This window comes from Eublepharis macularius, chromosome 1 (assembly GCF_028583425.1).
Source record: "Eublepharis macularius isolate TG4126 chromosome 1, MPM_Emac_v1.0, whole genome shotgun sequence".
Taxonomy (NCBI): domain Eukaryota; kingdom Metazoa; phylum Chordata; class Lepidosauria; order Squamata; family Eublepharidae; genus Eublepharis; species Eublepharis macularius.
This window is the reverse complement of record NC_072790.1, coordinates 128,110,871-128,138,124: the sequence shown is the minus strand read 5'-3', so window position 1 is coordinate 128,138,124 and position 27,254 is coordinate 128,110,871. Positions and strand designations below refer to the sequence as shown.

Below are 27,254 nucleotides of genomic sequence, written 5' to 3'. Positions count from 1 at the left end.
ATGCAAAACATGCAACCTTTTATAAGGAGGGCTTGCTTTTCTAAATCTAGCCCTGCCTTGTTCCCGTATTGAACTAAATATAGCTTCTAGGTTCTGAGGATTTTGCTTTCTTCTCCAATGCAGAAGTTGTATTTGGACGGGGGAAACAGAAAATTCTGCACTGCCTCTTCTATCATACTGAAATCCACTTCTATGCTTTTTGGGGGGAAATCATAATGTCAGAAACACATCATACCCTCTCTTCAACTCTGAAACTGCTTTTAAGGAAGAGAAAGAGAAGTGGTTTTGGTTGGTGGCAGCCAAGCCAAATCTGGTCAGGGTGAGGGGTAGGTACACAAAATTGTTTTGAATTGCAGTGCTTTATTTCCCCCCATAGAAATGAATGACAATCACTTTTATGGGAGAATGCATGAACTCATGTAGAATGAGGTTTAAACTGTATCTCATTATAGTCTGTGTTCTTCCAGACAATTTAGTGGAAGCCACCAAGTAAGCCAGCCCTACTATTATAGCCCTACCTTGTGTGATGTTCCTAAGTGCACTAGAGTTGATCAAATATTGTGTTTTTAATATTTTATGTCCCTGATTTAATTTCTTCCTTATTTGCAGAAATACAGATTATTCTCAAACAAAGAATCTTCAACCAACAAGAAAACTTAAACTTCTCAGAGTGGAGAGAAAGCTTTAGGCATTTTGTTATTATATTAAAAACTTTCATAGCAAAATAAAATAATTAGCCATCATATAATATGTTCACTAAGTCTTTATGTACACTGAAGATCTCCAGCTTTCGACGCTTATTTGATGCAAGGGCAAAAATTATTCATATTGGTAAGTACCTCTTGCTTGAAAAAGATCAATCTCTTTGGTTAGGCAGTCTATGTCTATTTGAAGTTGTCTGTTACAACTTCTTAACTGCTGCATTTCTTCAAGCTGAAAAACAGAATAATACAATTATAACGTGTTGGATGAAAACTTATTTTTAGAATTAAAAAAATTATGATGAAACTTATCAGTCCGTTCACTTAAGATTGCCTGAATTCCAAATAGCTTTGTTTTCAAAGGCTATTTCTTGCATAGATTGCAAATAGCTACCTAGCAGAGAAGAAAGTTTTTTAGCTTACTGTCCTCCTCAATCAGTTGTCGTACCTTGAAAAACCTAGGGTGGGATCCAATGATTGCATTAACACAGTAAGTTCATAGAATTTTTACTTGATTTCCCTGCCCCCACACTCCAGATGAGATTTAGGGGACCCTGCAGGACAGGATGCATGCAGGGAAGGCTGCAGGAAGAAGGGGAACTTGGCAGAACTTGTGAAGGTGGAATGTGAGTTTGCCATGAGTGAAAAGGAAGAAAGGTACTTCCTCCCAAGAAGCCCCCTTCTTACCACAGAGCCCCTCTCCAATGTTGCATGCCACATCGTCCTAAAGGGTCCCCTGACCCATGGCAGTAGCACTTCAAACCACAAAGGAGATTCTGGAGGAAGTGGAAGTCAGTAAGAATCACTCTAATGAACAATCTCCATTCATGGAAGCTTTGAAACCAACCCACAAACCAGTTCTAAATGGCACTTAAAAGATCCAGTATTTATTTGGATTTGGATATCTGGAAGAGCACAAATATTGATATTCTGGATATTCAGGTTTCCACATACCAGTTTTGTATTCAAATCTGAGTTTTTTTCCAGAGTTGCAAAAATATTCAGATCCATTATTTCCTATGAGGGAATCTTTCTGGCGGTCTAGAGGGGCTGTTTTAAAAGCAAATTTCACCTAAATTACTGTGGAGCTAATGCTGTCAGTCCACTAAAGACTCATCAAGTTTCAAGTACTTTGGGTAAAGAGGTTCAGTTCTACAGGCCTCTGAATAAGATGCCCCCCAGCTACTCTCCATTGTTGCCTATGGTGGGGCAAAAGCCAATTATTTTCTCAAGGGCAAAGAAGTCAATCAACAATAGCCAAACACACAAGAGCAACCACTGTCTAAAAGCACCCTGAAAAGAACCAACAAAGTCCAATGGAACCACAGAATCCCATCAGCAAGAAGCAGAAGTCATGCAGTCAAAAAAAATTAAAACTCTAGCCCTGAAGCTGCAGCCAGTTGCAGCAGCGTTATTCCCTTGCTTTTGGAGGTTTCCCAGGCAAAAGGAGAGAAGGTGAGTAGCACTGCTTGTTATAGGGAACTCAACTGTCTGTCCAATCACAACAATTCTCTCACAGACTACATGAGAGAATGGTTGTGATTGAACACAGGAGAGCTCCCCCTAACATGTGATGCTATTCACCTGTGAAAGTTGCTTCCTTCCCCTCCTTCTTTTGGCTAGGAAACCTCTAAGGCAAAAAGGCTGCTGTAACCTTTAAAATGGCAGCCTTGGTTATTCCAGATATTTTCAGGATTAATTGGGAATTGCATTAGTAGTATAGCCAGAAATCCCGATATAGATCAGGATCTCCAAATATAGCAGAAAATACTAACATTTTCTGGTATATTTTTGGATCAGATATACCAAATCTCACACCCCTAGCAGGGCCAGTTATGGCACTTCAAAACAGAGTCTACATACCAAAGCTTTAATTTGTTTTTCCAAGAACAAATACCCATTTGTGCATGGCAAGCATCCATTAAGTTTATGGGAAGCAAAGTATATTCTCCTTCAGATTATAAGAGTTCAATTCTAACATCTGAATAAGACCCAAATATTTTGTCTTTAGCCTTATGATACATTTTTACATTCCCCAGGGTTTAGGACTTACTGAAGGAATTTGGGAAACAGAATTCGATCTTTTCAGGCGCCTTCGTGTTAGATTATTTTCCATTTCATTGACTTCTGTTTTTAGTTTATCCAGCTTTTTCTTTTGGATCTCAAGTTCTCGTTGAAGTCGTTCCATCCTAGCCTTCTGGTGTACCAGTAAAGCTGAGGAATATTAAGATACTACTTTATCAACATCTGACATAGTACAGTGCATTCCATTAGAAGACATACCAACAACTCCATTAGAAGACATGCCAATTTTTCCAGTATGGAAATCTGGGCCACATAGAGATTACATGTCTCACGTGGTTGTTTGTGAACATACTAATGATAAGTTATGACAACTAGATCCATATTATAACCTGTGAAACCAAGAGTTTGATAAATGCTGAAATCAAAAGTTTGATAAACAAAACTCTGCTCCAGCCCAAGATTTAAGACTGCCAGGAGAAATTTAGTACATTGGTTACCATAATTTACTTCCTGAGTCACAGTTTCTCCTCATCTTCCTTACTATTTTGCCTCCTCCACAGCAAGCAGCACACAGATCATCTTATGCCATGCTTTTGATTGAGTTCTGCCTCCCTATAACTCCTGTTCTCCATACCTTCTTCCCAGGCCTCTGCTTCTTCTACCACAGCTACTCTTGCCCCTCAGCTATCTGCATTGCTTTGTCTCACAAAACGGCTTTTGAAATCCCAATGGGAAATATTTTAAAATATATATATTTGCAGTACAGCATGTGGTATATTTTCCCAATGATGCCTTGTTGCTGAACCAGTTGACTTGTGGAGATTTATTATCACTGGTTCATATGCCATGATTAACCCCAAGAGAGATGACCAAACTGAAATTTGTACTAAAAAAGCCAAATACTTGAATGCCACTATATACTTGGTGCTGAAATAATCAATACTGAATACTGCATAAACGAAAAAGCATGAGAGTATAGTTAGATTTGTGAGTTCTCTTAGTGGTACAATGACATCCCTTTTCAGTCCCACAAATTATTTAATAAATAGTAAAAATCACTCTAAAATAAATTCTTGATAAATTTCTGCCTCTCTCAACTTTTATTTTAAGGTTTTGTTCTTATTGTATAAGAAAGCACTCTAAAAGGCCCAAAAGTGTGCCTATCTGTATAGCTTTCAAAGCCCATTTCATGATTTTTGACAGGATGCCATACAGTTCTCAGACTCTGCGCTTAAGACTGTAATCTTACTAATCCAAGAATAAACATCTTCCCCCGCCCTCAAAATGTACCTGGTCTGGAAACAGATTTAAAATTATTGGAACTCTGTGCTTCACAGCTTTTGGTGTTATGTACTATGTATTAGTAAGTGTAGATTTTCATAGCAGCACTTTCTGAAATTCCATTACCAGGGACCAAAAGACCCCATAAAAGTCTAGCTTCCCAACAGCAAACTGCAAACATTATACACAAGAAATGTATCATGTCCTTTAGAGCAGTGGTTTCCAAACTAATGTTTAAGAGGTGGTTTAGGACTCCTTGGTGACTTATGATGGGCTCCCTAATGAGATGATCAATAATTACAGACACGTTTCCTTGAAAGAAACCTTGCCAGCGATTAGCAACCTTCCCTTCCAATGTGCACACATAGGAGAGTGGACAGGCATGTTCTAAGGCACCATTCCAGTTCAAACAAGACCAACAATAAGCAAAAAGCACTGGCCACAGCTTCACATGAATTGAGTATATGTGGCTTGGAATATGTACCTATGATCTACAGATTGCAGCAACTTCTGAGACAATGTGGAAAGAGCTTAGAATCCTCCACTGTGTCAAAGTAAAGATTATGCATGTAAATTACTTGTATCACACAGGCAAATTAGTTGTTCTCACCTGGCTCACAAAGTTTCTAGGAAACCTCTCAATGCTATATATAAGTCCTGTGATTTATTTATTCAGGAAATTTCTGTCTGCCTCTTCAGAGAACATGCTCAAATTTAACTCGTAAACCCACAGCATTAACAGTAAAATATCTTACAGTATTTAAGGGTAAATAAAGACCATGGGATATATTCACATAGAATTTGGTAGCAAGTTAAGCAAATATAAGCGTAGCTTTCCTGATGCTAATCACTATGCTATGACTTCTAAAAATTATTTTTCTTTTTTGTTACTGAATAAATAACGATTTTATTACTGTTCTCTGCATAGTCTTAAAGGTCTGCATTGCGTATTTAGCAATGAGAATTTAAAATAGGCAGCTATTTAAGAGGTGCTGCTACTGAAAAGAAGTCACTCTGAAAGATACTAGGATGCGTCACAGCACTCCATTCAGCCCAAAATTGTAGAGAACTTTGCTTGAGGAAGAGCACCCTCTGCTGGAGGAAGGCTCTGGAGTTAGCTGAGTCAAATGGTAGGATTCAATCCATTATTTACAGCTCATATTTTTCCAGCTTTAAACGGAGTTTAAGTGTCCAACTAATACAAGATTTTATGTATCCCCTCTCTCTTATTCAGGGCTTTCCTTCTATTCTTTTGGTACTGCCCTCCATTTTTGTTAAAAAGAGAAGCTATCTACTTATGCATGTGACGAAAATGCTGAATTCAGCAGTGCAGTAATTTTGAAAGGTTTACTTTCAAAACTTTTATCATAATGTGTGACAAAAGCTATTAGGAAGTATAAGATGACTAACACTGATTTTCCTTGTTTCACAATATCTGAGGTCTCAATGCCTTTTCTTCAACAATTCCTCCCCATCTTCTTTATTTCAGTCTTTATTTCACTGGGGAGAGGAATCATATACAGACTCCTTCTGCAAAACTCCCTCTAGTGACATTGTGTTATGTTTAAAGGCATCAGAATGTGTTAATTTAAAAAAAACAGCGAAAGAGTTTAAATCCAAAACCAAAAGCCATCTATTAGGACCAACCAAAATGGCACAAAATGCTGTACGCTGTAGAACTCTTCATTAGGCTGGATGTTTAGGAGTGGAGGAACAGAAGGGGGAAAAGATGTCTCGTCTTGAAAGCATTGTGAGTGAAATGTTTATCAGGTATGCAGATTTAAAATGGTGTGGATGTCCTTCTGGGAAGAAGCTGCAAAAAACTATGCCTCACACAAATAATAAATCTGCATCAAAGAAGCGCAAATTCTACATTTTCTTTGTTTCTTAATATATTTTCCTTAATTTTTTTCTCTTGCTACTATTTAATGTTTTAACCCTTTTCATAAAGTATACAGCACAGTATGGAGATTGCAGTTGAGGCCACAATTTCATGAAATAAGAAGCTGTGCTGGTACTGAAGTCCCACCCACTGGCCACTAAAATTCTAGTCAAGATCCACATTTGTTTCTGAGGCTCCAATGTATACCATCCCCAATTTTACAAACTTTTCTAGTTAACACTGAAGACTAACAACTTGGGTTTTTTTCTTAAATAAAAGCAGAGATGGTTAAGATGTCATATTCTTTGCCAGGCACAGTACTTCCACAACAATCTTTTCTGTGATCTTCTTGTAACAGAGGAATTTCAAAACCAGTTAGTCCAATTCTTTGAACAACTGGCTCACATGTCATATCGCAAAGCTAGTGAAAACCTTTTGGATAAACCTAAGCAGCTAATTTTTTGTAGCCTAATTTTTATATTTTACTTATGGTGAATGGACTGAACGTATCTAAGAAGGTAACTTATGACCAGCATTTGTGGGGCGAAAATACCACACGATTTTTTTTTACCATGCACATATTCAAACCATTATGTGTCCACAAATGCAACCACTAGATCACTAAAGGCAACTACATCATATATAAGGAACACAAAGAGACAGCTGATGGTACATCTCAGAAGCAACAGTCTCATTCCCCGAGCATCTACAAGCTCAGTGCAACTGCAAGTATGTCCTTACCCTTCTCAGTTTTAAAACAAATATGAAGGCTCATCGCTGCAGCTGTGCTGAATTTTGGAGGTACTCGGAAGCAGCAAAACATCTTAATGCTTCCAGAATTCAGCATGTCAACAGAAGTAAGGAATTGGGGCCTGAATGCTAGCTGCCCCAGTGCAAGTTCTATCCCCACAACCTGGCAACCATACACTCTCAGTATTTGGAAGAACAGTGGCTCAGTAGTAGAGAACAAGTTTTTTTTGTTTGTTAAACGTACATCCTAGTCTTTCTTCCCTCATATAATAAAAGATTATTTTCATGGGGTTTCCAGAAAGTCTCCCATCCAGGCATGGATCCAGATCTGGTTAGTAGCAGCAACTTTGTGCCCTCCAACTATCACATGCCCTCCAACTACACCCTTTAGTCCCAGGTTCATACAAGGGGTTCTCTGTCCAAGGCCCTGGAAAGCTATTGCCAGCAAAAGCAAACAATGCTAAAATAGGCAGATCAACAATTTGTTCCTTGATTTGAGGAGACAGGTGGAGGTAAGTCTAGGAGACACAAACTGGCCCCCTAAATCAGCTATAGCTTTATTAAGGCTGCATCTTAGATGAGTGAAGAGAGTGATTCTGAGAAATACGGAAGTAAGATCCCACTGCCAGTGCAGTAAATTATTTATGCTTCACCCAATTTACAACGGCTAATCAACCTGATGCAGAACATATTGGAGGATGAATACAAATATTCAAATTATAATACCCAAGTTACTGCTATCAGCTGGAGAGAGTAAACGTGCTTTTGCTTTCAGCTTAATACACTCAAAGATAAGCTGTCCACCTGCTGTTCTTCAGCATGCACTACACGTGAAAAAAGTTTTCAAGAAAACTTCCAGCATCAAATGTAATCTTTTCTAATGTGTCTGATAAAACTCACATCTTCACACTGCACCTTTCTGCCACTTTATTACTAGAAGATAGCAAGTGTTAGGAAAGACTTTTCATTGACTGACATCCTGGAGAACTGCTGTCAGTCAAGGTGGACACCAATGATCTCGAAAATGATGTACTTATTCCAAACACTCCCAATAGAGTTGCATATAAAACAGGTAGAAAAATGGAATGGGGCAATTAGAGAGTGGATTTTTGGAAGTAAAAAATCCAGAGTTCAACAGAAGTTCATATATAACCCGCAGAACGTAATGGGGTGGGGTATACCTAACATAATAAATTATTATGAAGCCTTCAATATTAAAGCACTTATAGATATAGAACAGGATGTAGACCAGAAATGGGTTAGATTGGAAAATGAGCTAAACCAGGGAGTAGGGAGGTTTGGTATTTTTACAAGAGAGGTGAACAAGGAATATGTCAAAGCAAGGGGGGCTAGGAAAACGGTACTGAAGGTTTGGAAGAAATGGCAACCAATTTGGTTAAGTAAACCTTCCGATTGGGCACCAATAGAAAGTATATATGAGGAAGCTAATGACCCGCATTGGTGGGAAGTACTTAAAGAAAAAGGCTTTACTAGAGTAAGGGACATGTATGATGAAGGAGGTCAACTTAAACCCCTGCAAACGATGATTATATAGTGTAATAAGAAAGCAACAGCAAAAGGGGGAAGGTGCCTGGAGGAAATTGCAGAAGTATTGTATAAAGAGAAGAGGAAGATAAGTAAAGGGCTAGTTGGTAAGATATATAAAATAATGACCACCAACGAGGACTCAATAATTAAAAGTCTTCAGGAGAAATGGCATAGAGAAGGACTGACCTCAGAAATAACTTTAAAAAAATTAATGGCAGGGGTGAAAAAGATTAAAATGGATAAGTTTAGAGAAATGGAGCTGAAATATTTCATGAAATGGTACAGGACACCAGCCCAATTAGCCAATATGGTACAGGGGATGAGTTCAAACTGTTGGCACTGTAACCAGGCTAAAGGCTGGTATTCACATATGTGGTGGGAATGCGCTAGAGTGCAGACATTTTGGAAGAAAGTATTGGATAGGATAAAAGATAAGACAGGGGTATCAATACTAATAGATAACAATCTAATGACACTGGGTACCCTAAAGACTGAGAAAATAGAGAGTAAATATCAAGAGGTTCTCAAAGCTATGGTATTAGCCGGGAAAGCTGTGATAGTATTGGGATGGAAAAACGAGAACAAATGGACTATGGAGAATTGGAACAATTATCTCTTTGAATTTGTACAATCAGATATTGTGGCTTTATTTACTGAAGAGAAGACCTGGGAGGAAAAGAAGAGTTTGATTAATAAGAAGTGGTCACTTTATTTTGACTGGATCATGGAGGAAGAAGCCAAGAAGGATATTAACTGGAAACTTTGGACCTTGTGCCCGTGGCTGAAGCAATGACAGAAGAAGATTAGGGGAGGGAAGGGAGGGAGGGGAGGGTAAGGAAAAAGGAAACCTGTATAACAATACCAGGAAGTTTACTTTGTAAAAATTTGTGTTAAATTTGTGTTAAAAGGAACAGGTATTTAAAAAAAAGGTGCACACCAATGAATATAAGAGCTGTCACTGGTAAACCTGATTATTTCTCTCTCTAAGCCTCAAGAAACATAAGAATTGTTGTATGTCTGTATTCAGCACATGCTACGGAGTGCAAACCTGCAATTTATGTTCTGGATGTAATCAGTTTGAACCCTCACGGTTGTAGTAAAAAGACTGAAATGCAGTCCTCAATTGTAAGGAATAATACCATTTTTTATACACGAGCTGATCCAAGTAAATTAAAAAATCCATCTTTAACATCTTACGCATCTATGCTCTCAAGCAAGTTAAGTCTTTCAATACCTAAAGAAAAATATGCTGAAATCAAAACAAGTATTAGGTTAACACCTAATAGTCAACAACACTGGTTAATATCCAGACTACCTTGCTAATTATTATGCCTACTGAGTCTAATTAGTGTACCAGAATTATTGAGTAAAAAAAGATTTGGTTGAACTTGCTTTGCTTAACCATGAAACTGCACTGCAGCCATGGGCAAGGCTCTCTCTGAATTTTATTTACTAATATGAAGCAAGTATAATAGAGGCATCTTTCCTGGATTAGAGATAAAAGCCTTAAGAACATGCAAAAATGTACCCAAGCAAGAAAGAAGACAATCTGTCCATAATCTAAATGCTTTGCAATAGTAGGTTCAAACTTCACATATGCAGCTACAATACCCATGAAAATGCTGGTCACAGTGCAATGCTGGTAAGCTTTAGACTACCCAAAGTATCTTTGCCGGTTCTGATACTTATTTTAGATTACTACAACAGGCTGGGATGTGTGCATCATGCCAACTGAGGCACATACACTGGCAGAATGGGAAAGAAAAAAGGAGGATATTTAAGAACTAAGGCTTAATTCAGCGTGGCTTTAAAAACTGACAAGGGTTCCTCATAAATAGACACATTCTTTCACTTAAAAATTCAGCTAATCATTCAGCTCAGATAACCTACTGCCAGAGCTGGACATTTTCTTAATATTTAATATTATATAGATGCTAGGCAAACCCACATAACTATCACTCTTGATTTCCTTCTGTAATAGTAGGAAACATAAAATAGCTACATTAAATTTCAATTACTAGCATCCTGTGGCAGATGTATTAAACACCTTACAATCCTCGACTGTCTTTAGCTTTAAGGGAATAAATTCAGTTGTATTACAGCTTTGAAATGTACTTTCTAGCATCTTTTAAAACTTAAAATGTCAGAGTGTGAATTGCAAATGCAAGGATTCTCAAGACACATTCAGCTGGGATGTTCAATAAGGACTTTAGCTAATGCCATGCATTTAAGACTTGGATCCTTTGAACACTTAATTGGGAGGGTCATTTTCCTTAGTGTTAAAAAAGTTAATCTATTAGTTACAGAACTCTTACATCTTTACTAGGTCTTCATCAGCATATGTGGCTCACCAGTTTTAATTTCAGTTCAGTTTGGTTTTTTATATCACATTAATCTCATTAGTGCAGGGACCTTTATATTTGTTTACAACAGCAACACAAAATTTCAAATAGAACTGTAACTCACATACTGTGGTTAAACACCAATTCTCAGAGGCTTATTTTCTTTGACAGTAAATATAAGGACAGTACCTGGGGATGATTTGTTTACCTTCTAATCTGCCATTCTCCTTACTTGCAGTCAATAATCTCAAGAGCCTCTTTTAGAGCAAATTAAAAAGTGAAGACATCACCATTCCACAATTGTGAACAAAATACCGTGTCTCCAAACCAGCTAATTGAACATATTATTTTCAGGCATTCTTGTAATGTAGGCTCTGGCAGAGTGATTTTAACTTGTGTCAACTGAAAAATATTAAGTTTATAAGGTTTTTCCAAATGCCATTAAGTGACACGCTAATTTCCCCCTTAATACAAAAGCTTGTTTTTAATTCCACTTCTTGAAACAAAACAACAAAACTGGCATCTCTACAATTTAGATAAAAACATTACCTTGCGTATAGGCAGCATCATCGGATCCCATACTCAGTTTCCGTCCCTCACTAATCCTATCAACGTGTGCTAAAACAGGGTCAGGAAGGTGTTGGATACCCTCCGTCTCTGCAAAGTGATCAGGAAGGTTTAGAAGATTTGTAGGTTCAAAGGTTGGGGAGACCACCCCTGGTGAAACTGCAGGGGGTTTATTTGGAGAAACAGTAATTTTAAAAGTGTATTTTGTGTTTGGCTGTGTAACCACCACTCGAGGAGAAGTGGCAGTGGCATTATTGCCTGCTGCTCTGCTCTTAGGAGGGTGATGGTGAATAAATGCAGGCCCCATGCTTACTTGACCAGACATATTCCTAGATGTGGCTGTAACTCCTGGATTTGTTGATATGAAGAGTGTGGGCTGATTCCGTACAAGTTCATCTCCTGTAGAGGCATTGGCTGAAATGTAGAGCTTTGGCTGACTTCGTGTGATAATTTCATCAGTATTTGGTGGACTGGCAGCTATGTAAACAGTGGGTTGACTTCTGCTTAAAGTCTGACTGTTTAGGGAAGAGGAATTTGATGATGACCGAGGCCCAGTTGAACGCAGTTTTGATGAATTATTTCTTTGTGGTGGTTCAAGTTTTATTTCAATTTGGTTTTTCCGAGGTCCTGTTGAGATATTTTGAATATTGTATTGACTCTGGGTGGAAGAAGATTGTGAGCTACCAGAAGAATGAATTGTAGGTGCTTGTGGAGTAGTAGGAGAACTTATAGGCATATAAACATGGGAGGTCTGATGGCCTTGCTGATTTGGCTGTGTTGTTTGTTGTGATGAGGTATGTGGCAAAGAACTGGCTGTAGGAATAGTCGTCCAGGGACTTGGTTGTGGAGGATGGTAGTTCTGATGAGACTGCATGGGAGTAAACTGAGACGTCCAGCCTGGATTTTGGTGAGTTTGGCGAGCTGTACCACTAGGATTTGGGTGGTAAGGCCGAATAAAGATAGAATTACCTTGTGGACTGTTTATTGAAGGCGGAGGTACACCATGTATGTGCAAAGATGGAGGGGTATTCCGACCAGGCTGAATATTTGGGGCTAAAGTTACCATAATAGGATTGAATCTAGGAATTTGCTGAGCCAAGTTAGATGTTCCTTTGCTGCCCAAGTGAAATCCAAAATGCTGCCCTGGATTTGGAGTATTAGATATGCCAAAAAATCCCTGTGGAACTTGTACTGGAGCTGTGTGGGATTCCTGCTGAAACAGTTCATTGTTGGACTGGCTGCTTTGAAGGTGTCCATCACTTATGCTATGAGATAAAGTTCTGCTTCCATTCATTCTACTTCCTTCTCTTCCATGGAGAATCACATTCTGTGACTGCAAATCCAAATTAAGGGATGTCATGTGATTTCGCAGGCCGGGAATCCCAGAATCATCTGGAAAACCAATGTCTCCTTCACCGTAGAGATATTTTGTGCTCTCCTTAGACAGAACTGCACAACAAGCATCCAAATTATTATTATTCTATAAGAAACCACAAAAAAGCATGTGTTAATAGAAATAACAAGGCTCCATAATATGAGAGTTCAAAACAATACTGATCTTCCACTGGTGACTCATAACCCACAATATGGGAAGTCATACCAGTGGCACTTATAAGAAAGAGAGAAGGAAAAAAGAGAACAAAATCAAAAGTATAGACAAATTAGAAATTGGACCCAATTTGCAGATTTTTGTTAAAAGACAGCTAAAATGTTTGAATACTAAAACCCATTAGATGGTATTATTGCTGAAATGATTAAGTGATGGTATGATTTGAAAGCAGGATCAACCGAGATAGAGGGCAAGTGGCTGCAGCATCTGACAAAATCAAGAATATGAATACTCTAGTTATAATACTGTCAGAGAGGAGTAGTAGGAGTGGATCCAGTGGATAGACAAAATATGGACGAGTGTATACAATAGTGCCAGAAATAATTAGCAACGGTCCTTAGCTACCTAAGGAATGTGTGTCACAGGGCACATGTCATCTAAGGTCAATACCCCTGGATTCTTTCAATAGCAATTTGGAAGCCCCTCCTAATTACTCACAGGAACTTTTCGGTGGAGAACATTTAGCTCAAAGGTCACATGTGATAGGGCACATAATTTCTAAGGTCAATTCTCCTCCCCCAGTCCTAGCAAGATGGGAATTAGGGTTCTTGTGCTCTCCCTCTGCAATGCACTGAACCCCTTGCCTTTTTTAAATTTTAGAACCAACTACTGCAGTGTTATATCAATATCAGGGCTTTCAGTGCTTTTGAAAGTTCAGGAGACTTGCAGCTCATTATCGTGTATGTTAAATTACATTTTGTTCAGTGGGATTTGTCCTAGTAAGCAAGAACAGGACCGAAGCCTTAGACTCCAAGTTAGTGGTCTTGCTGAGTATCTTCTTTGTCTTTAAAAATATAAGAACTGGGAAGAAAATGTAACCTTGACTAAAAGAAAGACAGCAAGCATGATACAAAAATCAACTAATAACATAATAGCTTGATGATACAGTTTTTACACTCTAAAAATTAAGGAAGCAATTAGTGGATTTCTATCAGCTTTTTTGCTATATTTTATTACTGGTAAATCACAGGAACTTAAATTTGCTGCTGGTTCTAGGAATAAGGTCACAGGAAAGCTACACTCTTAGGATTTGTAGGAATACATATGCACATCCAAGCATGCACTACCCCCTACGTAGCCTGATATATGTTAGAATTTCATTATTTGGAGAAAAAAATTGGGCTGACATTGCATGGGGACATTATTAACAGTAACACAATAACTCACAAAAGGTATAGAAACTTCAGCCAACATCATAAACCAGAAGAATAGCAATCATACAAGAAATCCCTAAGGACGGCTCTGTAGTCCTCTCTTCCTGCCGCGAATACAACAATCATATTACAAAGTAGGAGAACATGTTGAGGGCCTTGCAAGGAAGGTGTGTAAGAGTGTGTTTGTGTGTGTGTGAACATGACAGATAAACAAATTAGGATCTCCTCATAGCATGGCACTGGGGATAGATGAACAAGTTTCTGTCACTCAGTATTGAAAGGCAGCAGTCTATCACTATGCTTTGACTGCTGAGGTTTGGGGTGAGCTGACCAGGATGATGTTCATCTAGTTCTGAACTTGAGTGACTCGATGTGTGTGTATGTGGTTAATCATGACTGGGCAAAGCTTTTCTTTTGTCCTAATCCATCCCCCTGCCCAGACCCTTTCAACTTGCAAGTAACCAGAGCCCCTAACAGCATCACTGAACAAGTAGATCAGGGTTAGGCGATGCCTTCTTTTTATTTGAGGGTGGCTTTAACTCACTGCTGTATTGACAAGCATAGACCATCAAGTCCACTATTAAAAGTGATGCTCATATTAAAAACACTGGGAGTGATTGAGGGAAGATCTGCCATTATAGCCCCTCCCTACGTCAAGGCATGATCAGAGCTGGCCAAGGCCAAGAGGAGACCATCATTCCCAGTCTTCTCCCATTTCCACGAACAGGGACTGAGCTAAAAGAGGATGGAAACACTATCCAGAATTGTAATAAAGTCTCCAAAATTTCTATTCCATCCTGGATCTTAACCCCTCCCCCACAACAACCTTTTAACAACAACAGCATTAGTGCTTGCAAGCATCTGGAGAGGGGAGGTCTGTCCCCTCCCAATTCCATGTGAGCTGTGATGCTGCTATTGTAGTTGAAGAATGGGTAAATGGCTTCAGGGCAGAAAAGAAGATCTCATCCTACCCTTATTCATGTCGTAGTTAAAACACTAGCCTCTAGCAAAGGGAGACTGTTGCTCCACTCTTTTATCTAAGGGCTTTATTTTCTACAAGTACTTATAATGCCAAACACATCCAGAGCCAGTTGAAGTGTTTCAGATAGATGCAACCACAAATGCAGAATGGCCAGTGTAACGTTTTGCAAGATTAAAGTTTGGATTTTATTTCTGCTTCCTAATGTGTTTTTAAAAAATTGTTGTGAGTTTAAATGTAGGCCTCTGAGGAAAGAAGGAAGGGGGCTGGATGGGTGAATGGAGTGTGCTCTGATAGGATGGTAGCTGTGCTATAAGCAGAGTGAACTGCAGTTTTTAGTCAATGTGTTGAGAGAAGGTGTTCATTCTAGTTCAGTCAGGCAATCTGTGTGGAGCCTGAGCAGTCTGTGTGCAGTTGTGACATTCTGGGCAAATCAGGCAAACTATGTGGAAAAAGTATTCAGTTTAAGCCAGGCAAACTGTGTGTGTGCCTGAGGCGGACTGTGTATATCTGAGGATTAATCTATCTAGGTCAGGCAAGCTTTGTGGAAAGGCCTGAGTAAATCTGTGTCTCTGTTTGGATAAGAGAGTTTATTCTGTTAGTTAAGACCTGTGTCAAAAACTACTCTGTGTGACCGAGTTGGCGAATCTACTTTTAAGAAGATATTACTTTTGAAACCACCAAGCTATTCTGAAATCAACACACTTACCAAAACTTTGCAACCATCATGCTTATATTCTTATAAATAAATTCTACTTTTGTTTAAGCAAGGAAGATACCTTTCCCCCCCTCACAACCACTCTCCAGTTCAGTATATATATATTTTTTACCCACAACCACTCTCATTTCCTGACCCTTCTGTCAGGCTACCATCTATAACAAAACCTTCCTGTAATACCTGTTAAGCAGAAGAACTCTAAGGTGAAAGCCTTTGGCAGCAGTGAAAACCTTTAGTGGAGGGAGTAATATGTCACACAAGCAAAAATGGGAAAGTGTTCTCAAGGTATAAGCCTGAGTAGAGTAGAGTACACCTGAAGATCTGTGAATGTGGAAATATAAGGAATGTTGACTGGAACTAGGGCCCTCCTGAGATAGAAGTTTAAGGTCACGTAAGGTGAAGCTGAACTAAAGATCCAAAGTTTCATAAAGTTTAAAAGGTTAAAAAACAAAAAGCAAAATTGTTTCAGTTAGGAAACTGAAATGACAAGCTGTTTGACATAGGAGATTCTTATGAAAAGGACTGCATTTTTTTAATGGCCTTTTAGAAAGCTATTTAGAAAGCTTTGACTCTTGAAAGCTCATACCTTGGAAATCTAGTTGGACTTTAAGGGAAAAGTTGTAAGCTCTAAAAACAAGCTTCTCTCTCTCTCTCTCTCTCTCTTTGTATGAATCAATCAGGGTAGAAAAGAACTAAAGACAGGCTAGTACTTGTGTGGCAAGTTAGTGGGAAGAGCTTTCATAATACTTTAAAAACATTTACACTAGATTTCAATGCCTCCATAAACACAACAGAATAGCACTGACCTGTAACATGCATCTGGACACAACTATTTCCGGTACCTCAGGAAATTTTTGCCGCAGGTCATGTAAAACCTGAAAATCAATTTGCTGGCTTCCTTGGGCCATTCGTAAGTTGCCTGGTCAGGACTTTGTTCAATGGGCAGTTCAACGCCTTAATGTAAATGAACAATCATCTCTTCTGTGCCTGCATTTTCTGTAAGAGAAAGTAAGAAACGATCATTGTAAAAAGGAAACACCACGTTTCTAAGCAAGTTTTGTCAACACAGCATTTGTCTGTCTATCGGTGTCATAACCCTGTGGTAGACTGTGACATGTTCACTTGTAGAGCATATGGGAAGGGTGAAGTTCATGATGGACTGTGAAGAAGACCTAGTCAAATACCCATCAGTCAATCCCCACAGCAGAACGATACAAACATGATTAATTGGCCACTATGGATAAATGCAATATCCCAGAATATGGGGCAGGGCTGTGCTTTATGGCATAAACCAGTAATAATGGACAGCTACACTCATGCCTTCACTTCTCTTGGATATCTTACCAACTTGTACAAAAGATCCATCTGAGCATGGGCCAAAACGCATCCCATTTCACAAGAAGCACAACATAATGCCTGCAGCTGTCAAATTACACTGTAATGAAGCACTGAATGTCCATGAATTTGTGCACTTGATTAGAAATTTGTATGAATCTGGACACTGTCATGTGGCAAAAGCAATCTGAGACAACAGCCGTTGTTTTATTCTGAATGGGACAGCAGTAAGTGAAAACCATGCATTTCATATGAACATTTCAAAGAACAATTAACTTCAAGCCTAGGAGTTTATCCCACCATGCTGCACATATTTAGTGGTGTGTGAAAGCAGTATTAATATAGATATACAATATTCAATATGACATCACTAGATCCCACCTCCACCGAGTCCATCTATGACATTATCAGGTATCTCCCAATGTGTCCAAGGATCTAAGATGAAGACCTGGCAAGCCTTCCTTATACTCTTAGTGTACTCAAGTTCTCTCACCATAATTTTTTCAGTTAACAGCCCTGTCCAGCAGCTATTTTATTGTCCCAATCAGTTGCAGTATATTTTTCCAGAGTCCCTGGAATGGGACAACTACACAACTTATCATGGAATGTATAGTTCTGAGCAACACAGATTCAGGCTATAGCAGCTTAACATTTTGGAAAGGGAGGACTTGCATAGGACAGTTTAGGAACAACTGAAAGAACTACAGCTTCTCAGTTACATTTTAATGGAACTAACAATATACATAATCAGAACTGTGGTTAACCATTTATGGCAAACAGCAATGAAAATTAATACCAACAAAGAAACCAGGCAGGAATTGAAAAATACACTTCTTTCCTCATCAGTAAACATGACTGTTTAACTTTAAAAATATAAGCATCAGCTTTTTCCTTTAAGAAAGGATAATAGAATACCTTAGGCTAGATATTTTCTCAGCCTTTATTCTCCGCATCTTTAAAAAACTTATTATAAGGGAACTGGTAAAGGATTTAAGTTACTGTTGGTGAGAAAATGCAGGGCTGTGTGTGCAGGTAACTGGGAAATTCCCTAGCCACCAAAGTAATAGTGTGATCTTAGCAGTCTCCATTGCCTGGGTAAATAATGTTCTGTTCACCTACGTCAGAAGCGTGGCACTGTTGTGAAATTGTGCTATAGTGCTAACAGCTGAATGGGATGCTGCTCATCTAGCCTGAACCTGAGATGTGTAACATGAAAGTATCTTTTTCCTCTACCCATCTCCATGCCATATGAGCGAATTGGGGGAGTGGGGGGTGGAACAACTGGGGGAATGCATCCCTCTAATTTCATAACCTATCATGGAATAGCATAAGATGTCAGTGGTTTTGTCCCCTTAGCAGCTTAAAGAACCCTGAATGAGAGGGAGATTGTTTATTACTCAGGATTAGAGGAACAGCATTTTCTCTAGTGCTCATCTATCCCCAATTAGGATAGCTTTGTTAGCTTCAAAAAGGTCAAAATCCTTAACCTGTAATATCCTGTGCTGATGATGGGAGATGATGTAGATGGACACCTCAGTGTACACCCCAATCATAATATCCACTCTGCAGGTTATGAATGCCTCAATGTACACCCCCAATCTTAATATCCACTCTGCAGGTTACTGGAAGCTGTTAAAGGGGGAGGGGTGAGCAGGACACCCGACTTCTTGCATTATCACCCACCCCTTTAATTGACACACACCATCTTTCAATGTTCCTTGGTTCCTGAATGGCAATGAGCATGCTCTAGACCTGCTGAGGTATTCTTTGATGTTTCCTTTTTGGGAAAAAAGTAATATTTTTATGTAAAAATGTCTACTTTGTAGATGCTACATTTTACTGCCCTACTGACAGGTATGATATGGGAACATAATACTCCGTTAGAATGGAGGAGATATACAAGTATTAGTTATTTTATGAATTGGAATTCCTCCAAATTATTCCAAAGAATTATAACTTTTATGAACATCCTATATCAATTTTTTAATTACACTGTCAATAAACAAAGCTATGCAAAACTGAAGCAATGCTATTTTATTACACAGACATGTATAGTGACAAAAAGCTTTCGTCAACAAGAACCTAGGAAAGCATAAAGCCAGAAGGTATATATTGGTTAAACAGATCAACCGTTTTGTAAATAACTGCTTAATCAATGCAGAGATTAGTACAACTCATTCTAATGAGTTGATCTAAAGTTGTAAAGGACTACTAAAAGCTGAGTAGGGATCCATAAATTTTGGTCTGACAATATTCTGGCATTATTTGTGGCTGCTATGGATTCTTCTGACTGTGGAAAGGGAAAGAAAAACAGGGTTGCACTTACCTGTAACTGTTGTTCATTGAGGTCTTCTATGCAGGCACACATGGACTGCGCATATGCAGGCCTGCCAATTGGAGGGGTTTTTTTTGTAGCCTTTGACCACTAAAGGGCACCCACTCCCTCCCAGAGCGCGGCTGTTTTCCTGCTGAAAGTCCTCTTCTGGGAGGTGCAGTGCCCTCTACCATCAGTGCCTCATTCGCCACCATACTCCCCAGGTAAGTAGTGAAGAGCATCTAGCAGGGAAGGAGAGAGGGTATGTGTGCCTGCACAGAAAATCTCAATGAACAACAGTTACAGGTAAGTGTTTTCATTGTCAGTTTTCTATGTAGTCTCACATGGGAGTTTAACAAGCCACTCACCAGGAAGGTGGATTATGCTCTTCACTGGAATAGTGATTGTAGAACTTCCATGCCCACCACTGCTTCTTTCCTGTTGAGAACATCCAGAGCATAATACCTGACAAAGGTGTCTGCTGATGACCATGTCATTGCTTTACATATTTCCTGCAGTAGTACCCCTCTCAGAAGTGCTGCCGAAAATGCTTGTGACCTAGTGGAATGGGCATGCACCTCCAGCAGACAAGGTAAGTTGGCAGTTTCATAACAGTTTATAATAGCCTGTACTACCCATCTGGCAATAGTTTGTGCAGTGGCCCTTTTGCCCTTATTTGGTCCCGAATGGCAAATGAAGAGTTGGAATCTGACCTAAAACTTTTTGTACAGTCTAGGTAGAATAAAATTGCTCTCTGTATATCTAGTGTTTGTAATGTCCTCTCTGTTTCACCTGCCTGGTTAGGGAAGAAAACAGGTAGTACTACATCCTGTGAGGTGTGGACCTTTGATGCCACTTTAGGCAAAAACTCCATACATGGCCTCAGGACAACTTTCTACATGTGGATTTTTAGGAAAGGTGGATCCATGAGCAAAGCTCCCAGTTCTCTAACTCTCCTAGCAGAAATTACTGCTACTAATAGATCTACTTTCATGGATAGCATCCTTAGGTGGCAACTGGTTAATGGTTCAAATGGTTTGGCTAATCATCTGGTCAACATTAACTGTAACAACCACTGTGGTACAATTTTTGTGACTGGTGGGAACATATTCTGCAAACCTTTGAGGAACAACTTAGATGTAAGGTAAGAGAACAATATCTTGTCGTCAGTTGGGGTGTGGAAGGCTGAAATAGCAGCCAGGTACACTTTTATCGAAGAGTTAGAAGGTCCTTCTTTTCTCAATTTCAATAAATACTACAGGATCTGGGCCAAAGGACAATCGAAAGCATTAAGGTTCTTATCTCTTGCCCATTTTACAAATTTCTCCCATTTAATGGCGTAAGACTTTCTGGTGGACAGTCTCTTAGCATTCAGAATGATTTCTGCCACCCCAGTGGATAGGTCCCCTACTGCCTCACCAACCAGGCTGTCAGTTTGAGTCTGCCTGCATCGTGAGGCTGTACCCCAACAAGTTATCAAATCTGGTTCCCTGGATAGTTGACGAATCCTGTGGTTGACCATCTGGTATAACAGATCTTTGGACACTTACCGTGAAGGGTCCTTCTCCTCTGAGGAAAGGAGGACATCTTGGGTGATTCCCACCATCCAATCATGGAGGCAGGTACTAGTTTTCTTCCTCTTCCTGTCTGGCGTGTGGGACACCCTCTGTTCAGTTCAGGTGATTCCACAAAGCAGTAACATTGAATTTATCATTCAGCAACTGTCAATATTGAGAGAGAAAACATCTGTTGCGTTAACATACACTGTAAATAAACCATAACCCAGAGAAGGTAGAAGAATGAGGCTGCAAGGTAGAGGAGGACAAAGACCCAGGGAGGGCAAAATGTCCTCCTTTCCTCAGAGGAGGAGGACCCTTCACAATAAATGTCCAAAGGTCCGTTCTCCCTCTGAGGCGGAGGACATCATGGGTGTTCTCAAAGCAGTTTCCACTTTCTGGGTGGGATGTGGTCTTTGTCCGAGATCATGCACTGCAGTACTTTTCTACCACAGGTGCTGTCTGCTGAATCATATAGATTTAATTTGTAGCATCTCACCAAGGTCAAGATTGATGACCATGCTGCTGCATTGCAGACTTCTTTTACCGAAGTGTTCCTGTGTAATGCTGCATTGGTAGCAGCGATCCTCACAGAGTGAGCCATTATTCCATTAGGATTCTCTACGATCAGACCTTTGTGAGCTTTGATAGTGTAGATGTTGCTATTGGCACCTACGGCTGCTGAAGGCATTTTCTTCCCCAAATTGACGGGAGATATATTGATGAACAGTTAAGTCCAACTTTCTGATTTGCACTGTTTGGGGCAGATAGGCCTTGAACGTCCTTCTGATGTCTAGGTTGTGTCAGAGCCTCTCCCTAGGATATTTAGGGTACGGTAAGAAATATGGTAGCTGTATCTCTTGCAACCTATGAAATTTGAAATAGACTTTTGGAAGAAAGGTGGGGATAGTACGAAGTATCACCTTATCATTGTGAAAGATACAGAGTTCAGGTCTGACTGACGGTGCGCTTAGGTCTGAGATTCTTCTGGCAGATGTGACCACAATGAGGAAGATGGTCTGTGTTCTCAGCCTTCTCAGGGGAACGTCCTTGACCAGTTCAAATGGATGTTTGGTCAGGGTTGTGTAAAATATCCAGTGCTTTCTTTCTGCCCCATTGAGTGAGGGCTTTCCAAGAGGAACTGTAAATTCTGACCGTGAACTGCTTTCTGGATGATAGGAGAGTGCTGGCCACCTCTCCGGAATATCCCCACCTTAGGAAAGTTTTCCTTTCTATTTCCACACACTTAAGCAGCGTGAGTCTAAATGAGAGTGCCAAATCATTCCCTGCTGTAACATGACCAGAGGTCGGTAGGATGAGGGGTGGAGATTTCACCATCTGTTGGAGTGTGGAAAAGCACAGTCTGTGGGGCCACCAAGAGGCAATCACTAGCATATCGCTCCCTGTTCCTTGATCGTTCTCAGAAGTTTGGGTATTACTGGTAAGGGTGGTAATGTGTAGAGGAGGCCTAATGGCCACTGCGATGTCAGGGCATCTGCTTACGAGTTGAACAAACCTTGTCATGTACCTTGGTAGTTGATGGTTGTGTTGGGATGCAAACAGATCCATGAGAGGTGTTGTGAAGTGTGATGTTATCCATTAGATGAAATCTTTAAGGGACTATTCCCCTTGTTGAATGATCTACTTGCTCAGCCAGGCTGCCTGGACATTGGATATGCCTTTGATGTGTTTAGTTCTGATTGAGGCTAGGTGACCTTCCTCCCAGGCAAGTATCCTTGTTGCCTCCTTGTGCCGCCTCAAGGTTTTCAATTCACCCCTGCTTATTTACATATGTCTTGTCTGCGACAAGGTCAGGATGTGTGAGTCCACTATCTGATATCTGGAATGGAACAGGGCCAGACAAATCGCTCACATTTCCAAGACATTGATAGGAAGATGTGCCTAACCTGTGATGCTTGCATCTGTAAATATTTGTTGTTCTCGAGAGGTCTGAAGTGGTACCTGAATGGGAAGATCTGTCTTCTCTATGGTCTGTTGTTAATAAGATCTGAGAAAGGTCTGAAACGGTCTTGCATGTAGATGACCCCAACGTATGACATTGTTGTTGACCACTGGTAAACCCATCAGTTTGGGTAGTGTTGTGAGAAGTGATTTTGCACTCTGATGACAGTCTCGGCCAGCTGTTTGGTCTTCCTGACCTTTTCTTTGATGACAGCACTCTTTTGATGATCACACCCAGGTGCTCCAGCTTTGTAGGAACTGAATGGTGAACTGAGTGTCGTGGTGAGATTTTTCTTTTGAACTTGATCTGATAGGGAGATCGTCTGGGTACAAGTGAACAGGAATACTTCTCTCTCTCTGAGACATACGACAGGGAACACTCTTGATGTGGCGGACAGGCCGAAAAGGATGGCTCTGAACCACCAATTTTTTTTCCATGCAAAATCTTAAGTATTGTTGATGGGCTGTCAGAATCGGTACATGGAGGTATGCTTCCATGAGTTCAGTAGCTGTCATGTATTCTTCTGGTTGAATGGCCTCTGTGACTAAGCACAGTCTCCATTCAGAAGTGATGCAATTTGATAAACTTGTTCAAAAAGTTGAGGTCTAATAACGCCCTCCAGTGTCATGTCTGAGCCCCATCCATGCCAATGTTTCATACTGAACCAATGTTTCATACTGTAACTTGATGTATTATTGCCAATGCCATAACAGTTTTCTTCCAGGCTGCTTGCAGGTGTTTATCTAACAGACTGCAGAAACTTTCAGTCCTCATGACCTTGCTTACTCCTGTTCATTGCTAGGTCTTGTTCCAGTGACTCAACGTGATAGTACAAATATGCGAGAGGTTCTCACACAGAGTGCCTGCCAAAATTATGTTTATTATTGGGAGGGGGGAAGGAGCAAACATAAGAAGAAAGATTTTTCAATAGATTCTCATTCCAGTTAATGTCTTGCTTACTGCTTAGATGCTTACCTTACTTCTGAGTAATCCTATGGACATATATATGGAAATGATTTGATTTCTGAATGAAATCATTTAACCAAGAGCCTGGAGTTCTTGCTGCAATGGTACAGGGATCTGTCTGCCATATCCTGTCATCCATAGCCTGACATCCAGTCCCCATTCTTTTTAGGGACTGTGAATAAGATCAAGTAGACTCCCCCATCCTCTTTCATTGTGGGGAACATGCGCCACAGCTTGATTGCCCAGAAGGTGTTAGATTACAGTTTGAGTTAAGATTTTGCATAGGGGAGAGATGACAAACTGTTCTGGTGGGTAGCTTTTGAAATGTATGGAATAGCCTTCTGAGACTATTTCTAAGGTCCAGGTGTCTGCCTGCATGTCGACCCAGGCTTGATGGTAAGGAGTAGTTGGCCTCTCACAGAGATGGCTTGTGACACCTGTCTTAGAGAGCTTGGTATCAAGGTCAAATCTCTTTCCACGTGTGAAGAACTGTCTGATCTTGGGGCAAAGTAAGCATTATCCCCACAATACAGCTGGAGAGCTGGGACTGAGAGGAATGGTTTACCCAAGGCCATGTGGTAAGTTCATGGCAGTAGTGAGATTTGAACCAGCTGAGAAATGCATCACAGTTCAGTTACTTAACCACTATACTACAAGTGGGTTCTTGAAATGACCCCTCTTATTAAAGAGCTGCATAGATTAACCCCAGGATGGTCGCTTGGAATCCTGTCTGGACCTTAGTAAAGTGTGTTGTGAATAAAATAGCTGAAGTCCAAGGAATCACCTCTCAGATTGTTTGAGTGTTTTTGGCAACACTTTCTTTTGTCCTAGATCTTTCCCAGGGCATCCCCAAATAGCTTGTCTCTCTGAAAGTGGTAAGCCAAGACGATATTTTTAGAGTGTAAATCTGCTGGCCATGTTCTTACTGCTGCTGAGACCATAGACCTGGAAGAAAAGGTAAGTGCATCCAGGATGGTATCTGCCTTGAAGGTACTGGATTTTAAAATTCTGTTTGCCCCTTCAAGGGGGGCATCTATTGTTGTATGGGAGAAGTGGGATCAGTTTTCTGATCCATACTCCTGATGCTCTGGAGGCAATGGCTGTAGCCACGGCCATGGTCTTGTGAGCTCTCTTCAGCGTGCCCTCTCTTCTTGTCTAAGATGTTTCTGATTGATTCTTGCCCGTCCTCTGACAGGAGCTTAGATGACTGAAGTGTAGCCACTGGAGCGTCAATTGCAGGTACCTGCCACATCTTATAAAAAGAAAGGTAGTGAGTACAGTTTTTTGATCATGTTTGGGGATTGCTTATTGGCTGATGGTTTAGACCACTCAGCATTGAGCTGTCTCCCAAAATATTCTGGAAATGGGAGGACCTTTTCTGAGGAACCTTCCCTAGGAAGAGACTCGTTTTCCTGGGTCTGGATTTGGTATTCCCTGTCTAAGGGTCCTCCTCCCCCGAGGGTAATTCCTGCAGCCCTAAGGTTGAGAATGTCTTAGGTAGCAAAAACTGATAGACCTCAGATTCAGACAGCTGGGCTGACTGTTCTGGCAGGGATATTTCCTCCTCCACATTCAAAGGAATTCTTCCTTCTCCATGTCATTACAGATGTTCTCTGAGGGTGATCCCCCTGCTCAGTGGGGATTCCTGTCTGTTAAACATTACAAGCTGCCTTATTCTGACTCAGACCATCGGTCCATCAAGGTCAGTGTTGTCTACTCAGATTGGCAGCAGGTCTCCAGGGTCTCAGGAAGAGGTTTATTCCATCATCTACCTGATCTTTTAAACTGGAGTTAATGGGGAACGAACCTGGATCCTTCTGCATGCAAAGCAGAGGCTCTTTCACTGAGCCACAGCCTCACCCGTGGAGGGAGGAGGAGGAGGTAGACACCACACCACTATTATCAGAGGTTTCACCCTGGCAGAGATGATATATTTCCTCCCTCATGGTTAGTCTTAGGAAGTTAAAAGGTTCAAGGACATAGGCAAGTTTGTGCCCTTCATATGTTACCCATCTGACGGGGAAAGTCCTATTGTAAGGGCAGGGCTCGATCCACAGGAGAAAAACCTGCTGTGGAATCTCCAGCCAGAAGGTTGGCATGGGCACATTCTCTGTGGCACCGAAGCTGAGATTTCTGGTATCTTTCCTCACCAAAAGCCTGGGCTGAAGTAACACGCCAACTCCAGCTGCAAAGCAGGAGCACGCAGATGCTTCTGGCTCTTGCTCAGTGGAATGGGCCATTTGAAGCTCTTCTGTGGTTCTGAGGCCAACTTGTAGCCAGGAGACCACACAAACTGCAGAGGCATGTCGCTGCCAACTCACTGTCAGGAGCACGTACAAGCCGGATTCATCAATCCCCATTGCGTTCAATGCGAATACCGGGGAGCATTGCTCTTTGTCGTCTAGGAAGCTCTCCTCAGAATCTCTGGTATCCATCTTGTAGGCAGCTGCTCCAAATGGCTGCTGTGATCCTCTCAGTCAGCCAGGGAGAGTAGTAAGAGACAGGAAAGGACAGCAAGAAGATAGGGAGGTACTATGAAAGTTTAAGTCAAGAGTTTGAAAAACAAAAGAAAGATTAGAGGAAGAGAAAAGGAGTAGGGAAAGTGAAAATGAAGTCCTAATAAGAAAGTAGCAGCTAGTCTGCTACTAAACTGCTCTCCCTGGAGGCAGGAACAGAACTGAACAAAGGGTGTCCCACACATCAGACAGGAAGGGGAAGAAAATTAGTACCTGCCTCCCTGATTGGACGGTGGGAATCACCCAAGATGTCCTTCGCCTCAGAGGAAGAAGTGGTGGAACCACGGCTGTTGGAGCCAAAAGGGAGCCACCACTATCGCTCTTGTGCCTTCTGTCTGCATCCTGCTTACCACCCTGGCTATCAGAAGAATTGGGGGGGGGGAAGCATAGAACGGGTGACCTGACCAGGTTATCTGAATGGTATCTCCCAGAGAATCTGGTTCCATTCCACCCTTTGAGCAAAATAAGGGAGCTTTCCAATTGGCCCTTGTGGAGAAAAGTCTAGCTCTGGGAACCCCATTCTTGGAACACTGTATGAGTCCTGTATGGACCATTTGTGCATGCCTGAACCCATTCTGCTCAACTTGTCTGCGATGACATTGTTGATGCCTGGAACATGCACAGCTTGTAAGTACACCCTATGTTTGACGGACCAATCCCACAGAGTCACGGTCTCTTGACACAAGGATCTGGAGGCTTTACACCCTGGTTTGTTCAGACACAACATCGCTGTGCAGTTTGTCAGTGAGAATCTGCATGCTCTTGCCTTCCACTATATCTGAAAATGAAATTAAGGCTCTAAGTTCAAGCAGACTGAAATGTAACTCTTGCTTTCTCTCTATTCTCCACGAGTAGTATATTCCCCACAGTGAGTTTCCCAACCCATTGTGGAAGCATCTGTGGTGATAGATACTTCAATGCTGATAGAACCAAACAGTACTCCCTTGATCAAATGGGCATCTATAAGCAACCAATGTAAAGATCTGAGTATTCTTCTTGGGATATATTTTCTTTCCTGAGAGTGTAATTTGCAATGATAATTCGAGTT

At 40.7% G+C, this 27,254-nt stretch overlaps 1 protein-coding gene across 2 annotated transcripts in view; it reads right to left on the bottom strand.

Annotated features, from left to right (window-relative positions):
- TAB2 (TGF-beta activated kinase 1 (MAP3K7) binding protein 2) overlaps positions 1 to 27,254 on the bottom strand; it is a 94,442-nt gene that overhangs the window by 4,253 nt on the left and 62,935 nt on the right. For both annotated transcript variants that reach the window (XM_054986690.1, XM_054986696.1), the window contains exons 2-5: positions 16,363 to 16,552; positions 11,079 to 12,576; positions 2,755 to 2,915; positions 840 to 933 (exon numbers count right to left, since the gene is read on the bottom strand). In XM_054986690.1, coding sequence (XP_054842665.1) covers positions 840 to 933; positions 2,755 to 2,915; positions 11,079 to 12,576; positions 16,363 to 16,464 — 1,855 coding nt within the window. In that variant the 5' untranslated portion in view covers positions 16,465 to 16,552. The remainder of the gene's footprint in view (positions 1 to 839; positions 934 to 2,754; positions 2,916 to 11,078; positions 12,577 to 16,362; positions 16,553 to 27,254) is intronic.